This window comes from Danio rerio, chromosome 8 (assembly GCF_049306965.1).
Source record: "Danio rerio strain Tuebingen ecotype United States chromosome 8, GRCz12tu, whole genome shotgun sequence".
In the NCBI taxonomy this organism is placed as follows: Eukaryota; Metazoa; Chordata; class Actinopteri; order Cypriniformes; family Danionidae; genus Danio; species Danio rerio.
This window is the reverse complement of record NC_133183.1, coordinates 64,212,269-64,227,500: the sequence shown is the minus strand read 5'-3', so window position 1 is coordinate 64,227,500 and position 15,232 is coordinate 64,212,269. Positions and strand designations below refer to the sequence as shown.

The following is a 15,232-nucleotide window of genomic DNA, read 5'->3' as shown; positions in this document are numbered from 1 at the left end:
GAACAGATATTTAGACACATATATGTCATATATATATATATATATATATATATATATATATATATATATATATATATATATATATATATATGAAAGATTCATAGATAGACAAAGAAATATAGACAGATATATAGACAAACAAACAGACAGATATATCAATAGATTTATAAACAGATATAGATACACAGACAGATCAATATATATATAAACAAACAGATCTATAGACACACAGACCTGTATTGTCTTGTCGTCCTGCAGTGTGGTGGGGTTGAAGGTGAAGTGCAGTGTTTTGGAGTGTTGTTGTACAGGATAATAGCAACACACACACACACTGGCACTGCTCAACACACTCTCCAGATCTTCATCACCCTCTTCATCATCAGCGCTGGCCTCATCACCTGTGTCTAACAGAGGGAACACACACCTGATGAGTACACACACACATGCACACACACACACACACACGTGCACACACACACACACACACACACACACTAACCTGTGGCTGTGACGTTGAGCAGGATCTGCAAACACACACTCCAGGCCTTCTGCTCCCCACACTGCACCAGCCGAACATGCAGACCGCTCACAGACACCCCCTCATTCTCACACATACAGGCCGGAGATGCTGGAGAACACACACACACACATCATGAAGTGAAAACACAGTAGTGCACACTAACACAAACACTAGTGCACACTTGAGTCTAGTGTTCTTACCTGATCGCACTTCACAGTCGAACACAGCCTGCAGAGACACAAACAGGAACACTCATGTAGGAATCATTTTACTGAACATGGCTGCTCACAGTAATCCTCTTAAACTGATGCATGACTACAACATGCTACAGCAAAAACTCATCAAGGGATGTTTAAAGTATCTTGGAAACATCCAGTAAACTACACAAATGAGCATTAAACATGCAACAAACAACAACTCAAAATTAACTACAACTACAGAAATCTGTTTACAACAGCAGACAATTACAACTGTGAAACACTCACACTACTTTATTGCCCAGCACTTAAACACTTAACACACACAAACACACACACGTTTGTTTTTGTGAAATGTGGGGACATTACATTGGTTTCCATTCATTTTATACTGTCTAAACCGTATATTATATTGCCCTCACCCCACCCCTAAACCCAACCATCACTGTAGACTGTGTGCAGCTTTACTCTCTGATTAAACTCATCCTGTAGGATTTATAAGCTTTTTAAAAAATGAGGACGTCACCAATGTGCTCATATTTCACCTCCTTTTTGTAATACCTGTGTCATACACATGTCATTATGCAGATTTGTGTCCTGATATGTCACAAAAACACGAACACACACACACACACACACAGAGTGACAGCATAAGTATGGGTTATTTTCATAACTGTATGAGTAATTTTCATCAGTTTTGGGATTCAGGGTTTTCCACCTATATCATTATTGCCCAATAATTATAATTACTATAATAACTGCACAATATGTGAACCAGGGAGGCTAAATAAAGTGCTTGTAAAATAATAACTATAATCTAGGATTATTAAGACTTCTGAATTCTGCTGTGTGTGTTTCTCAGAGAATTCACTTAATAATTATTAAATAAATAAATAAAAAAAATTAATTAATTAATAATTTTAAAATAATAATTTTAGATTATTAGTGTTTAACACCGAGTAAAGCACATAAGCTGTACATGAGCTGATCAGTGTTCTGTTGTTCAGCTGTGAGTAACAGAAGCCGCTTCAGATATATCAGTTTCAGGTGTTGATTAGGACAAAAACTCATTTTAATATGGAGAATATTCCTGCTATCACAAGCTGTGGCTTTTATTCAAAACATAATTTAAATCAGCCTTTAAACTTGACTGTTAGACTCGCTCCTGTTGGTCATCAATCTGGCAACCTGCGCTTGTGTGTGTTTTGATCCTGGACTGCAATACCTAGTTCAACCACCGGGTGTCAAACTCACACACTGCACCTTAAACACTGGCTTCTTTTGTTTAATTGCTTAAATATAGTGTAAATTACCCACAAGAGTTTAAATGAAGATCAACAATAAACATAATTAAGCAAATAACAGTGGATCAGTGACACGAGGATGCAAAAACATTGACCATGAAGATGCATGTCACGATAGACTGTTTTGCATGAGAAAACACTGTGTGTGTGTGTGTGTGTGTGTTTGTGTGTGTGTGTGTGTGTGTGTGTGTGAATAATAAAAAAAATAATAATAATAAATCTGCACGCAACTCTGTATATAAAACAAGAGTTCAAACTTTAAAAAAAAAAAACCTACACCCACTCAAAAATGCACACACACACACACATACACACACACACACACACACACACACACACACACACACAGCCAGATTCTCAGTAAGCGTGTTCATGCAGTAACATGTCTGAGCAGTAGCGAGTGTGTTTGATCCACACTGAGAACAGGTTTAAAGCAGACGGTTTCTGTCAAACTACACACTGTTATTCTCACCAACACACACTGATGTGTTACAGCACAGTAGCTGCTTTACCATAGCCTACTGATCACCACTGTAAAACCATGGCTGACCTGATCACCACTGTAAAACCATGGCTGACCGGTGGTTAAACTCGCCTGTGGTTGGGTTTCATCTATAATAAGAGCATGTTTGATGTCTATGAGGGAAATTAGGAGAATGTACAGAAACTCTCATCTAAATACTAATGATATATATATATAAAGAATGTCTTACTGTCACTCATTCATTTTCCTTCAGCTTAGTCCCTTTATTCATCAGGGGTCACCACAGCGGAATGAACCGCCAACTATTTCAGCATATGTTTTACACAGCGGATGCCCTTCCAGCTGCAACCCAGCACTTGGAAACAACCATACACACTTATTCACACACACACACACACACACACACACACACACACACACACACACACACACACACTATGGCCAGTTTAGCTGATCAGTTAGGACTGTTTGGACTGTGGGGGAAACCGAAGCACCCGGAGGAAACCCACGCCAACACGGCGAGAACATGCAAACTCCACACAGAAACACCAACTGACCCAGCCGAGACTCAAACCAGCGACCTTCCTGCTATGAGGTCAAAGTGCGACACCACCAAGTGTAAGCATGTCTGTCGATCAGTGTGTGTGTGTGTGTGTGTGTGTGTGTGACTGTACCTGACCACAGGTGAGCTGCTGACCTCCCGACAGCTCCACTTTCTCCAGCGGCTGATCGACGCCACACACGCCACACACACACACCAGCAGCTGCAGCAGTGTCCACACACTCATGACACACACACACATGGATACCGTCCGGGTTCACACTGAGACTCCTTAGCAGACAACAACACTCATCTCTGCTCAACACACTGAGACACACACACACACACACACACACACACACACACACACACACACACAAGAAATGAACACACATTTAATGAACAGGCACATCCGCACAGTAACGGCTCTCATGATTCTACACAAACATTTATTACAAACGAACACAACTCAACACTCAAGTAGAGAAATAAAGCAAAATAACTGTGTTTTACTGTCATTTTACTTTATTACCCAGCAAAAAACTTTGTGTTTAATAGACGTCTAATACACATCTAAACGTAGCAAAACTTGAGCTGTCAGAGAAAATCTAATAGACGTCTGAGAATAGCCCAAAACTAGACCAATCCTCAGACAGACAGATCAGACAGACTTTATATGTGTCGTCATTCATTTCTGCTTATTGACCACTAGTCTAGATTAAGTCTATTCTTAGACATCTATTAGATTTACTCTGACAGACCAAGTTTATTCTTGCTTTACCCAAGATGATCATGTTTAAATGTCTATTAGACATCTTTTAAAAACAATACATGCTGAGTGCTGTTGTCCAGAACTAACCGCTTGATTTAAATAGACTTTACTGAAACATTTACATGTCAAAGAGCAGAATTGAGAATGTTTATACGAGGATAAGTCAAGCATGCGTTCACATTCAATCGCTGAGGGCTGAAGGGATGTGTGTTTATCATTCATGCAGACTAGTGAAAGTGTCGCAACTCTAGTGTGTCTTTTCCATAATGAGTGTTATTAGTTTCACCACAGTTACACAAATACAACGGTCAAACTGTGGCTACTGATCTATACTAACAACAACAGGTTTACAATAATGCACTGTTAGTTAATGTATTAATGTATGAACAATCTTGCACAGCGTTTATTAATTATCATAATTATTAAAGCCACTAATCCATTATTAAAGCGCACCCTACTGAAAAAAACAGCTTAAACCAGCCTAGGCTGGTTGACCAGTCAGGTTTTAGAGGGGTTTTGGCCATTTCCAGCTTGACCAGCCTAGCCAGGCTGGGAGCCCAGCCAAAACCAGCTATGCCCAGCTTAAAGCAGGCTGATCAAGCTGGTTATTTTCCAGCCTGATCAGATAAGACCAGCCTAAAAATGGCAGAAACCCCTCTAAAACCAGGCTGGTCAACCAGCTAAAACCAACCAACCAGCCTAGGCTGTTCTTTCAGCAGGGAGTTTCTTAGTTTTTTTTTTTAATTAACTAACATTAACAAATATGAATTAAAAGAGTAATATATGTATTGTTTAATGTTTGATCATCTTAGTAAATATATGGACTGAGGTACAGTTGGTTTTATATTTGCACATTCAGACTTTGGCATTCAGTAAAATAATAAAGCAGAGTTTATTTTTACAGAAATATTACTGTACAGAAGTTTGTTTTTCTTTTGGTTTTATTTGTTATGACAGTCATAAGAGAGAGAATACATTCAATTATTAATTTTCCTCCAGCTTAGTCCCTTATTTATTAGGGGTCGCCACAGTAGAATGAACCAATAACTATTCCAACATTTTTTACGCAGTGGATGCCCTTCCAGCTCCAACCCCGTACTGCGAAACACCCATACACTTGGAGAGAATACATCTTAAACATTAAACAAATCGATAAATACAATTAAATGCACACTTACAGCAACGATAAATAGGCTGGTAACAGCTGAGGTGTGTTTAGCTGATCTATAGTTTGTATTGCCTAATTTAATTAACTGATTTCTGAAATTGTATTATCTGTTTAAATTGTGTTGATTGGTCTTCGCCCTTTTAAATGTGTTAGTTTAGCTGTTTGTATTTCACATTTTGGTTAGCTGTTTTATATTGTATTTAGTTGAGTTCGTCTGTATTTGCTGTTTTAATTGTGTTGTTTTATATTTGCTGTTTTTAGTTGTGTTAGTTTGTATTGACTGATTTAGTTTATATTAAATGTTTTAGTTGTGTTGTTAGCCGTTTTAATTGGTAAAGTCAGTCTGTATAGCTGTTTTGGTTTGATTTAGTTGTTAGTCTGTATTTGCTGTTTTAGTTGTTTTGTAGCAGTTTTTAGTTGTGTTCGTTTATATGAGCTATTTTGGTTTGTATTGACTGTTTTAGATTGTATTATCTGTTTCAGTTCTGTTCGTTTATATTCATTGTTTTATTTTGTGTTCGTTTGTATTGCCGGATTAATTTAGTCTTTATTAACCGATTGAGATTGTATTTTAGTCGTTTCAAAGTCTATTAACAGTTGTTAGCCGTTTTACTTGTGGTAACGTTAGTTTGTAATAACTATTTAAGGTTGTGTTAACTGTTTTAGTTTTGCTTTTATTAGCTAAATTAGTTGTGTTCGCTGTGTTTCTCAGTGTGTGTTAATTAGCTGAAGTCAGACTCACCGGGCTTCTCCTGGATCTGTGACACTGACAGGAGGAAACTCTCTTTTACAGGGAAATGTTTGAATAACAAATGTGTTCTGTTCCACCCAGAGCTTCATCACCAGCAAAGACACTCCTCATGTCACACACACGTCACATTAACCTGCCGTTAGACTAGCACTGCCTCAAAACACCCCCGGAGATTTGATGCCGATACTGAAGCAGCCGCAGACGATTACATTAATGATGTCTAGAAGGGATACAGCTGCGGACAAATGGCTCTGCAGCGAGCACCACTTGTTATTTTTGTGTCACCGTACAACCATAATTCATTTTTTTACATGTGAGGGTTGGGTTATGGGTAATTTAATAAATAATTTATTACAGTATATATAACAGGGTTGGGGTAGATGTTAATAAAATATATTTTGATGGTTAATTTAATATGAATTATACTCAGTATGATCAAGCATTTTTAATAGACGACTAAACATAGTTGTCTTGGCTAAAACAAGGCTACACTTGGGCTGTCAGTGAAAATATAAAACATCTAAGAATAGAGCAAAACTAGTCATCAAATAAACAGAAATGAATGAAATGAGCACTACTCTAGTCTTGGGCTATTCTTGTCTATAAGATTTTCAGAGACAGCCCAAGTTTAGCCTTGTTTTAGCCACGCTGTCTACATTTCGATGTCTACTAGACGTCTATTAAACAGTTGTTTGATAGGATTACTGTTTTTACATCACTGTGAGGCAGACACTAGTGTTAAACGATAACAAAATACAAATGATGGGTAATTAAATAAAATCCCCAGGTGAATCTTGTCTCGCCATCTCTTTAATTTGAAAAGAAAAATAAAACAACATCCTGTAGACTTTAATCATTTCCATAGGCAAATGTAAAACTTAAAAATAAGGAAAGAGATGTCATGAATGTGATATATATCACCTTCATAACAATGTAGTAAAGCATGAGAGTGAGCGACATGTCAAAACAGGCTTCTGAAGCTCTGGACACAGATCTGATAAACACGTTTAAAGGGGCTGTTTTATTAACATTTTAAGCTATAAACATCTAAATAACATATTCCAGTGGTTATTCTATAAAGCCATCGTTTCTTTCATTAGAGGTTTGATTATTTATAAAAATGTTTTACTTATGGTCATAGGGCACACTGCGTCACATCCAGTACCAATACAATATAATAAAAGTGTGTTATATTACCAAACAGCTTGATGCTCAAATTAGTCACTGTTTTTTTCCATCATGCGTTGCTCTTCATGAAAATAATTAGAATGATAAATGTTTTGTATTATAAATGCTTTAAATCTATAAACTTGTGTCTTCTATAATTAAACCAATAACCCAAATGTGTTTTAGAGTGTTTTGGGACATATTCCATCTCTCAGTTTTAACATGCCAACAAAATGGCACGAAATGGAAATAATTGGGGTAAAATTGGTTTCATATTCGCACATTCAGACCTTCTCTTTAACAATATAATTTCAGTATTCAATGCCAATTCTATATAGTGAAATCATATTATATCAGCCAATGACTGTCAAAGTACAACACTAGTCAATTAAATAGTGCTAATATTGTTTTAAAACCAGACTTGCATGCCATTTCAGACCAATATTCAAACTGACATATTAAACTACAGCGAATCAAATGTTCAAAAATCCATCCATATAAAACCAACATTATCTCAATCACAAACTAGATGCAATGTCCTGCTCTTCATTTCTGCCAGCTTAACAGTTAATTAAAGAATGAATAAACTATTATGGCTCAGAACAAGGTTTTTGTGTCTTTGTGTGTGTTTTTAATGTTCTGTGTCCAGTAGCGGAGTAATAATCAGGATAAAGTACATCCAGCCAGTGGTTACTGTAGAATAAACCCTTCAGTCCCACACAACAGTGCTGATAAACCTGTCTGGGTTTATTCTGAGAGAACAACCTCCTGGATCTACAAGTTGTACCTGAATATTTTGGTACATTTAAAATAAATAGCTAGAAGGTCTCTGGTTTGAGTCTCGGCTGGGTCAGTGTGTGTTTCTGTGTGGAGTTTGCATGTTCTCCCCATGTTGGTGTGGGTTTCCTCCGGGTGCTCCGGTTTCCCCCACAGTCCAAACACATGCACTATAGGGGAACTGATCAACTACACTGGCCATAGTGTATGTGTGTGAATGAGTGTGTATGGGTGTTTCCCAGTGATGGATTGCAGCTTTAAGGCATTCGCTGCATAAAAACATATGCTGGAACAGTTGGCGGTCCATTCTGCTGTGGCGACCCCTGATGAATAAAGGGACGAAAAGAAAATGAATGAATGAATGAACATGCACATTTCATTGAAACATCAGTGTGTGTGTGTGTGTGTGTGTGTGTGTGTGTGTGTGTGTGTGTGTGTGTGTGTGTGTGTGTGTGTGTGTGTGTGTGCATGTTTAGTGAACCAGAGCCAGTGTTTGGAGAAAAGATGGAGAGATCAGCAGTTGTTTGTTTCAGATGTGGATTAATGGGAAACAGGAGGGAAGACGGTGTCACTTTACACTTCTTTTCACAGGACATGAAGATTTGCATAATAGCAGAGTGGAGAAACAGTTGAAGATGAACCCGTTCACATCTTTTCAGACAGTAGCCCTGACAGTAGAATAATTTAAAAGCAAATATCTTTACCATCACATCATTACTGAGTATTTTTTAAAATTATAGTAATGTTTAAATTGAATATATTTACATCTTAATTCAATGTCTCTTGATGCATGTTTCAATGTAATTATTTGTAAAAGACTGATATTACTGTATCGGTTAATTCCGCTGTGGCGACCCCAGATTAATAAAGGAAAAGAAAACGAATGAATGAAATTACTGTGGTTTTACGCTCTGTGAATGAACAGTTATGATTGTGATGTTTTGACTGAGAGTAGATTCTTGCGTAGGAAACATCCTCTTCTTTCTGTTCTCAGTTCTGATTGATATACGTGTCCTCCTACTGAAAATAGGTACTTTACTGTAGTGAAAGTCAATAAACAGTTTGAGCAAGACTCAGTAGTATGATGTGCAGAGAAACCAGATTGGAGAGGCTCAATATATAACCTCAGCTGAATTCAGAATATTTCACACAGTTCAAACACTCATTCTGAAAGTGTAGCCCTATATATGTTTAACGCCAAAAGTAAACAAGTAAATATCAGGTTGAGAATGTGGTAAACTCTGAAAATGAGTTAAAATCATCAGAGGGCTCTTATTCTTCCGGATTGCTTTTCAAAACACTCTTGGTTGGGTTTAGGGTAGGAGGAGGGTGGGTCAGTCGATTGGTCAGTCAGACAGTTAGTCAGTCCTCTGGTGGATTTATGTAAGAACAGCAGGCGCAAATGACACTTTTGAGAAATCTGAAAATGTGTACACAGCGGTCTCAGTTGATTCGCAAAAATTGCAAAACACAAGTATCTCCTGGGAGATATTTGACACTCTCCAAAAATGTAGATAGAGGTACGTAACAGAGTTGGGCGATGTCGACCAATTTGGCATCTTACGATGTTTAATGTGAAACACCGCGATGGACGATGGCATCGTTATCATAGGCGGAGGTGAATTAATTATTTATAAATAATTAATAAATTCATAACAAATTAATTATTTGTAGCCTACCGTTTCAACTACCTGACCCGCATGGTCTTTGTTTTACCCATAAACAAATCATAAATAAATAAAGATAAGCTACACACAAATGACCACCTGTCAGTCACGTTTCCCGCGGGATTCAGGCATGAATAGGCAGAGTGATCTGTGTTGTTATAATCAGGGTTCAACGCTAAGGATTTTTTATACGGGTCCGATCGGGCCATTGGTTGAAATTTTTACTTGCCCTGCCAAAAAAAACTAAAAAGTTAATAGCTATTTCTTAGCCACATATTTTAAATAGTAGCAAAATTATGCCCGTGAATCTAGAATTTAAACATTTTAAATATGTTAATAAATGTATAATGAGCAAAATTCAAGATTTTATGCAAATGAAAGAGCAGTATGAAAAATGTGCTGGTGTTTTAATGCAATTCTAAATAATTTTTATAAAAATGGCTTGCCAAACTGACAACTGTTTTTTTTTTCAGTTTCTTAAATTTGTACCCATGTAATTGTCTGCTTCTAAGACTTTAGAAACAGACGTTTTCTTTTAGCCTCATTGTTTAATTTTGCCGCCATGTTGCCATCTTTCCGCTGTACTGGTTGTTACCAGGTTACAAAAAAAAAAAAAAACGTGCTCATTGTTACTGGCCGATAGGGGCCAGTAACAATCCTGTCTACTGTCCCGAGTGTCTTTCACGCTGGCCCCGGGCAACTGGGCAGTCCTTATTGTTGAGCTCTGATAATGGTGTCCACAATCTTGGTCTGTAAAAAAGGTGCACAACCAACAGTATCTGAGGTTTTCACTAAAATTACGAGATAATGAAAGCCAAAGACTGAAGCAGTGTGCTGACGCTGTGACACGTTACCTGATAGATTCAAAAGATCGAAGAGTTGTTAGATAGAGACAAGATTAATTAAATTTCACGATTAACAACTATAAGGGGCGTGGCGGAGTATCGTGATGCCGGCTCAGCATAGTGTTGTCTATCCCAACCCTAGTACGTAATCAGAATGCGCCTGGTTTGAAAACTTTGACTAAAAAGTAATTATTAAGGGAAACTTCATCTAAACCCTGTTTCTTGAGCAAACGCTGAACAACAGCATTTCGGGACCACCCCGATAACTAGAGCCGAATTAATCAAAGACAAAATGGCAGCACCAATGTAGAACAAAAAGCCTTAATAATCAACACCAAGAGAAGCAGTTGCTGTCTTCATCTTACTGACTAAATCACAAAGCTGCTTAAGGAGATTCTCTGAAATCAAGAAAACAAAGCCGGACTAGACAACAAGAGCGGATGAAACACACAAGCAAACACATGAAAGCACACACACAACCCTAACTGACGGATGTGGCATATGTAGATCAGCACATTATCAAGTCAACAACAACAGATGTTTGCATCTCATTCTGCCTAACTTTGAGGATCTTGCCTAATTGTACAGAGTAATGACCAGTGTGCACGAGCTGAAATCCCAGTGACGGGTAGAGGATGAAACAGAGCTGTTTTGACTAGCGTGGTTAAAGGACATTATTTTCATTGTGTGCAACGGTCTGGCCGTGCGTTTTGGATGCGTAGAGGAAGATTGGTGTGTTTATTGTGTGCTTTGCATGCGCGTATGTGTTTGTCACGCACTCTATGGGTTTTATGCAAATCCCACACACGCTCGTGTTACCTCCTAGAGCTGCGTGCGGCACATTCCTCCAGTGTTTATTGTGTAAAACAATCATGTATGCTGCTAGTTCTGCTTGAACACATAAAGGCAGAGGATTTTCACAGATGAAGAGGAAAAATACGCCTGTTTAAATAAGAAAGAAGCAACAGTTCAGGTTCAGCGCTCATAATTGCAAACCTAAATATGTACTCAAGGCAAAACTGGAAATGCTGTGAGGATTTGCTCTGCTGTTGTCTGAGCTCTACAGTTAGGCCTGTCTCAATAATCAATATATGAGCTCAGACATTTATGGTGATGCGATATACATCACACATACATAAACACCGATTCTAGCAACACCTCAGCTGATTGTGCAACATCTCTATGTCTATTAAAGGCGTCGGTGTGGTTAAAAACACTGTAGTATTTACAATAAATTACTGCAGTATATCCTCATGTGGGTGTTTTTTGTCTTTTACATATTAATGTCAACACTGCTCATGGTATATTGTTGTGTATTTGGAGTGTGCTGCTGTATTTGGCAGCACATAAGCTTTTCACTCATCATAGTTCACCTGCTGCTGATGATGTGATAATTAAAGTAATTAGATTTGGCAGCTGATAACAGATCTGGCAGCAGATATCTTCAGCATATGTTACTTTTTACCTTGCATTTTTTTTGTAATCATTTGGTATTATTTATTTGGGATCTGCGTTTTCACATTCTGACTCCAATGCCTGATTATTAAACTGTTCACATGACTATAATTACATTAAATATTCCTCAGAATGAAATATGATGTGTTCTCTGGAAGAGTGTATCTGCACTGATGATATTATACTGTCATTCTGGCATTATATAATGAGTGGCATAAAATGCTCTTAAAATGACAATAATATCGTTTATTGCAATATATTTTGGTGCAATATTTCCAAAAGCGAGTAGGCTGCAGTAAGATTCTGACGATATGATAATCTTGGATAAAAATGTCACGGTTTCACAGTATTGCGATTGCACCTCTAAAATATATTCTTACGTCTGGGTAAAAAACTAAATCTTTTCCCCTTTGTACACAATATATTTTATTTTGAGAAACTTTTGAAATATTTTGGAGCAGTAAACATGCCAGGCTGAATAACTCAAGTGAATCCTTGACATCTGCTGTCTGCATTTGTTTCAAAAACACAGATTACTTTACAATTTAAAACAGCATCTTCAATATATTTTCTCCTAAAGATACTGTTTTCCTAAAAAACAAAAGCTTACACACACCTTAGGAATGGTATAACAGAAAAACAGAAAATGTTGGTGCTTTTAAAACATTGAATTTTCCACGCCGCAGTATACCTTGAAAACGGTTATCGTCCCATGCCTAACAGCAAGAAACAGACATGCTGACAGGCCAATCCACATTACTGCATTTTACATCTCCAAGATAAACCTGTTTGATAAAAAACTTTTATGAATCTGTTATAAATATCAACACAAATAATATTAAGATCTCTCTAAAAACTAATGTTTGTGTATTCAGGGACTGTAGGGTTGTGAATGTTCTCACATGTCGAATTTAACACATGATGAGCTCTTCAGGAACACAATAATGAATGTCAGATTCCACATAAGCAGCAGCGTTAGTGAAACTATGCAGAAGAGCTTCCAGCTGAACTCTAAAAATACCAACATTAAGATTCCTGCGCTGAAATGTACAGCGGTGCCTATATATCTTAAACTGAACGGATGTGGCTCGATATTCACTTAATAACACTAATTTTGCTGCTTGTTCACATTTGTTGGATAAAATGAGCAGTAACTACACAACCCATTATAATTTTAGGCCTTTATTTCCTTGCATTATGTTGAATCCACTTATAGGTTAGCTTAATATAATAATGTACAGAAGGAAGAGGATTTATTCTGAGGTTAAAACAGGTTAACAGCTTTTTCTGCATTTTCAAAACACAATCATGTTTTTATACCAATCAAATAAATCATGTAAATGACATTTAAAAAATAAAAAAACAAATAAATATGATAAAATAAACAATAAACGGGTCATCAGCGCTACCATTTACCAAAAATGTATTATTTTTAAAATACAAATGACAACTTTTGAAGAAATACAAAGAAAGTAAGTCCACTGTCATTTCTTTTTAATCAGAAATTTGTCATTTTTTATTTCTCGATTTCATATGAAGCGTTTAGTTGGCATCACTGGTGTGCTGCAAACTTGAAAACAAATGGAGTAATCTATTAAACTTGTGAGTAGCCCACAGCATGATTGTCAACATGTGGTTAGATACCCTGAAGCAGCCATTTTGTAAATGTATATTTCATGAAAATTCTCTCTGTTCTTACTGTCGCACGTGTGTGTGTGTGTGTGTGTGTGTGTGTGTGTGTGTGTGTGTGTGTGTGTGTGTGTGTGTGTGTGTGTTCCGTCTCTGCAGTGTTGTGGAGTCTCTAAGTGGATGAATATGCTTGATAAATGAGAGTTTTGTGATGTTTTGCATAACCTCCAGCTCGGTGTTATTGCTCATCCAGGTGTGGAAAGGTCAGGCGGTTGAAGAAACCCGTTCTTCAGCATTTCACCATGTAAACCAGCTATATAATTAGATAAATACATTTTGGGAATTTAAGGATATGTCTATTTTTTATTAAGCAGATACTTGAACAACAGTAAGTACATGACATTGGAATTATATAGCATAGTAGTATCCTATATAATAATTAAATAATAATGAAAGATATGTAAATAACCATAACATTACCCTTATTCCAACCCAAATCGACCCCTCAAACAAACAAAAAAGCTCATTATTAAAAGAATTGTTAATAAAAAGGGTGGAAGGAGGTGGCTTACCGTCTCCACCAAATCACAGGGTTCCACATTTAATAAAATAAGCCTAATGGAAAAAATATATTGTTATTATTCCTAAAAAGTATTTACAAACATATTTGGTTACAAGCAACATTACTGTCTTACAACACAACACTTCTGACACCGTGTCCTAATACACACAACACCACAAGACTCCGGCGACAAGCTATTAGGTATATACCATTACTAGAGTATATGTATTATTATTATTATTTTTACATGCTAGTTGTTTGGGACAGCTGTATCTCCAGCAGAAAAGCTCTTCAAAGATTCTGTTTTGAATTGTTAAGATATCAGTGTTTTTGAAACTAATGAAGACAGCAGAAGTTTACTGTTAATAAATACACTAAATGTTTCTCAAAATTTAATATATTGTGTGTTCAAAGGGGGAAAAGGGTTTTGTTTCTTACCCAGACATTGATAAAGAATGTGAGTAAGAGCAGCAATCACAATATGAAACCATGACATTTATATAACAGGTTATCATATCCCCAGAATATTATATGCAGCACATCCCCATGCAGTGAAACGCAATGTGTCTGTAACACTATTAAATAGCTTTTCTTTTACATATTGTCCATGCACTCCCAACAAAATGCCAAGGGTTAGTCTCATTAATACACATTAAGGCAATTTAACATTATTAAAATGGGCTGGGTGAGGTTTACATAACTACATACATAACTTTTTTTCAGATCTGAGGTGAACTATCTGCTGCTGCTTTCAGTAAGTCTGGTGTTCAATAGAGAGGTGGCATTTATCACTGAATAAAGCACATAAGCTGTACCTGAGGCGATCATAATGCTGTTGTTTTCCCCCGACGTGGCGGACATAGACACCGTTTCTAAAATAGAAATTTCTAGCTTGGCTTTCGCACTCCTTTTTCACTTCTTTAAACACAAAACAACAGTTTTTATCGTATGTGTGTGTGTGTGTCTATCTAATAATAATCTTACTTGTTTCCACATTTCTCCATAACATAGTACTCAAGTTCACGCATTAACTGTCAATTCTTCAAATGGGCGGAGCTACCGTCAATTGCTGGAACAGCGGATTGGCTGATTTACCTCTGCAGTGAAACCAGATCATTTAATTGGCACAATTTTACCGCAGTGTAATTACATGTTTCCACATTTAATCAAAATAATATTTTATTTCTACATAAAAAAAACTAACTCCTGTTTTTGTCTTGTTTTTAGTGTAAATTGCTAAATATTCTAGACAAGATAAAATAGTTTTGTTTTCAGAAATATTGAGTCAAAATGAAGTGAGTTTCTCCTTAAAACAAGCTGAATCTGCCAATGAGGGAAGAAAACAGTGCTTTCAATAGATTGTTCTCCCCTATGGTCTGATTATTTTGTTTTA

General features: G+C 36.9%; 1 protein-coding gene across 21 annotated transcripts in view; it reads right to left on the bottom strand.

Moving 5' to 3' along the window:
• The window catches only part of wu:fl23c11, a 22,387-nt gene extending 7,484 nt beyond the window's left edge, over positions 1 to 14,903 (bottom strand). For 2 of the 21 annotated variants that reach the window (XM_073911350.1, XM_073911359.1), the window contains exons 1-6: positions 14,824 to 14,900; positions 14,655 to 14,711; positions 3,180 to 3,373; positions 721 to 748; positions 500 to 628; positions 235 to 404 (exon numbers count right to left, since the gene is read on the bottom strand). In XM_073911350.1, coding sequence (XP_073767451.1) covers positions 235 to 404; positions 500 to 628; positions 721 to 748; positions 3,180 to 3,308 — 456 coding nt within the window. In that variant the 5' untranslated portion in view covers positions 3,309 to 3,373; positions 14,655 to 14,711; positions 14,824 to 14,900. Of the gene's footprint in view, positions 1 to 234; positions 405 to 499; positions 629 to 720; positions 749 to 3,179; positions 3,374 to 5,728; positions 5,981 to 11,012; positions 11,136 to 12,339; positions 12,434 to 13,502; positions 13,591 to 13,849; positions 13,893 to 14,654 lie in introns of those variants that run through there. The other 19 variants (XM_073911349.1, XM_073911355.1, XM_073911351.1 and 16 more) reach the window with 14 other exon arrangements.
• Between the last annotated feature and the right edge of the window lie 329 nt (positions 14,904 to 15,232).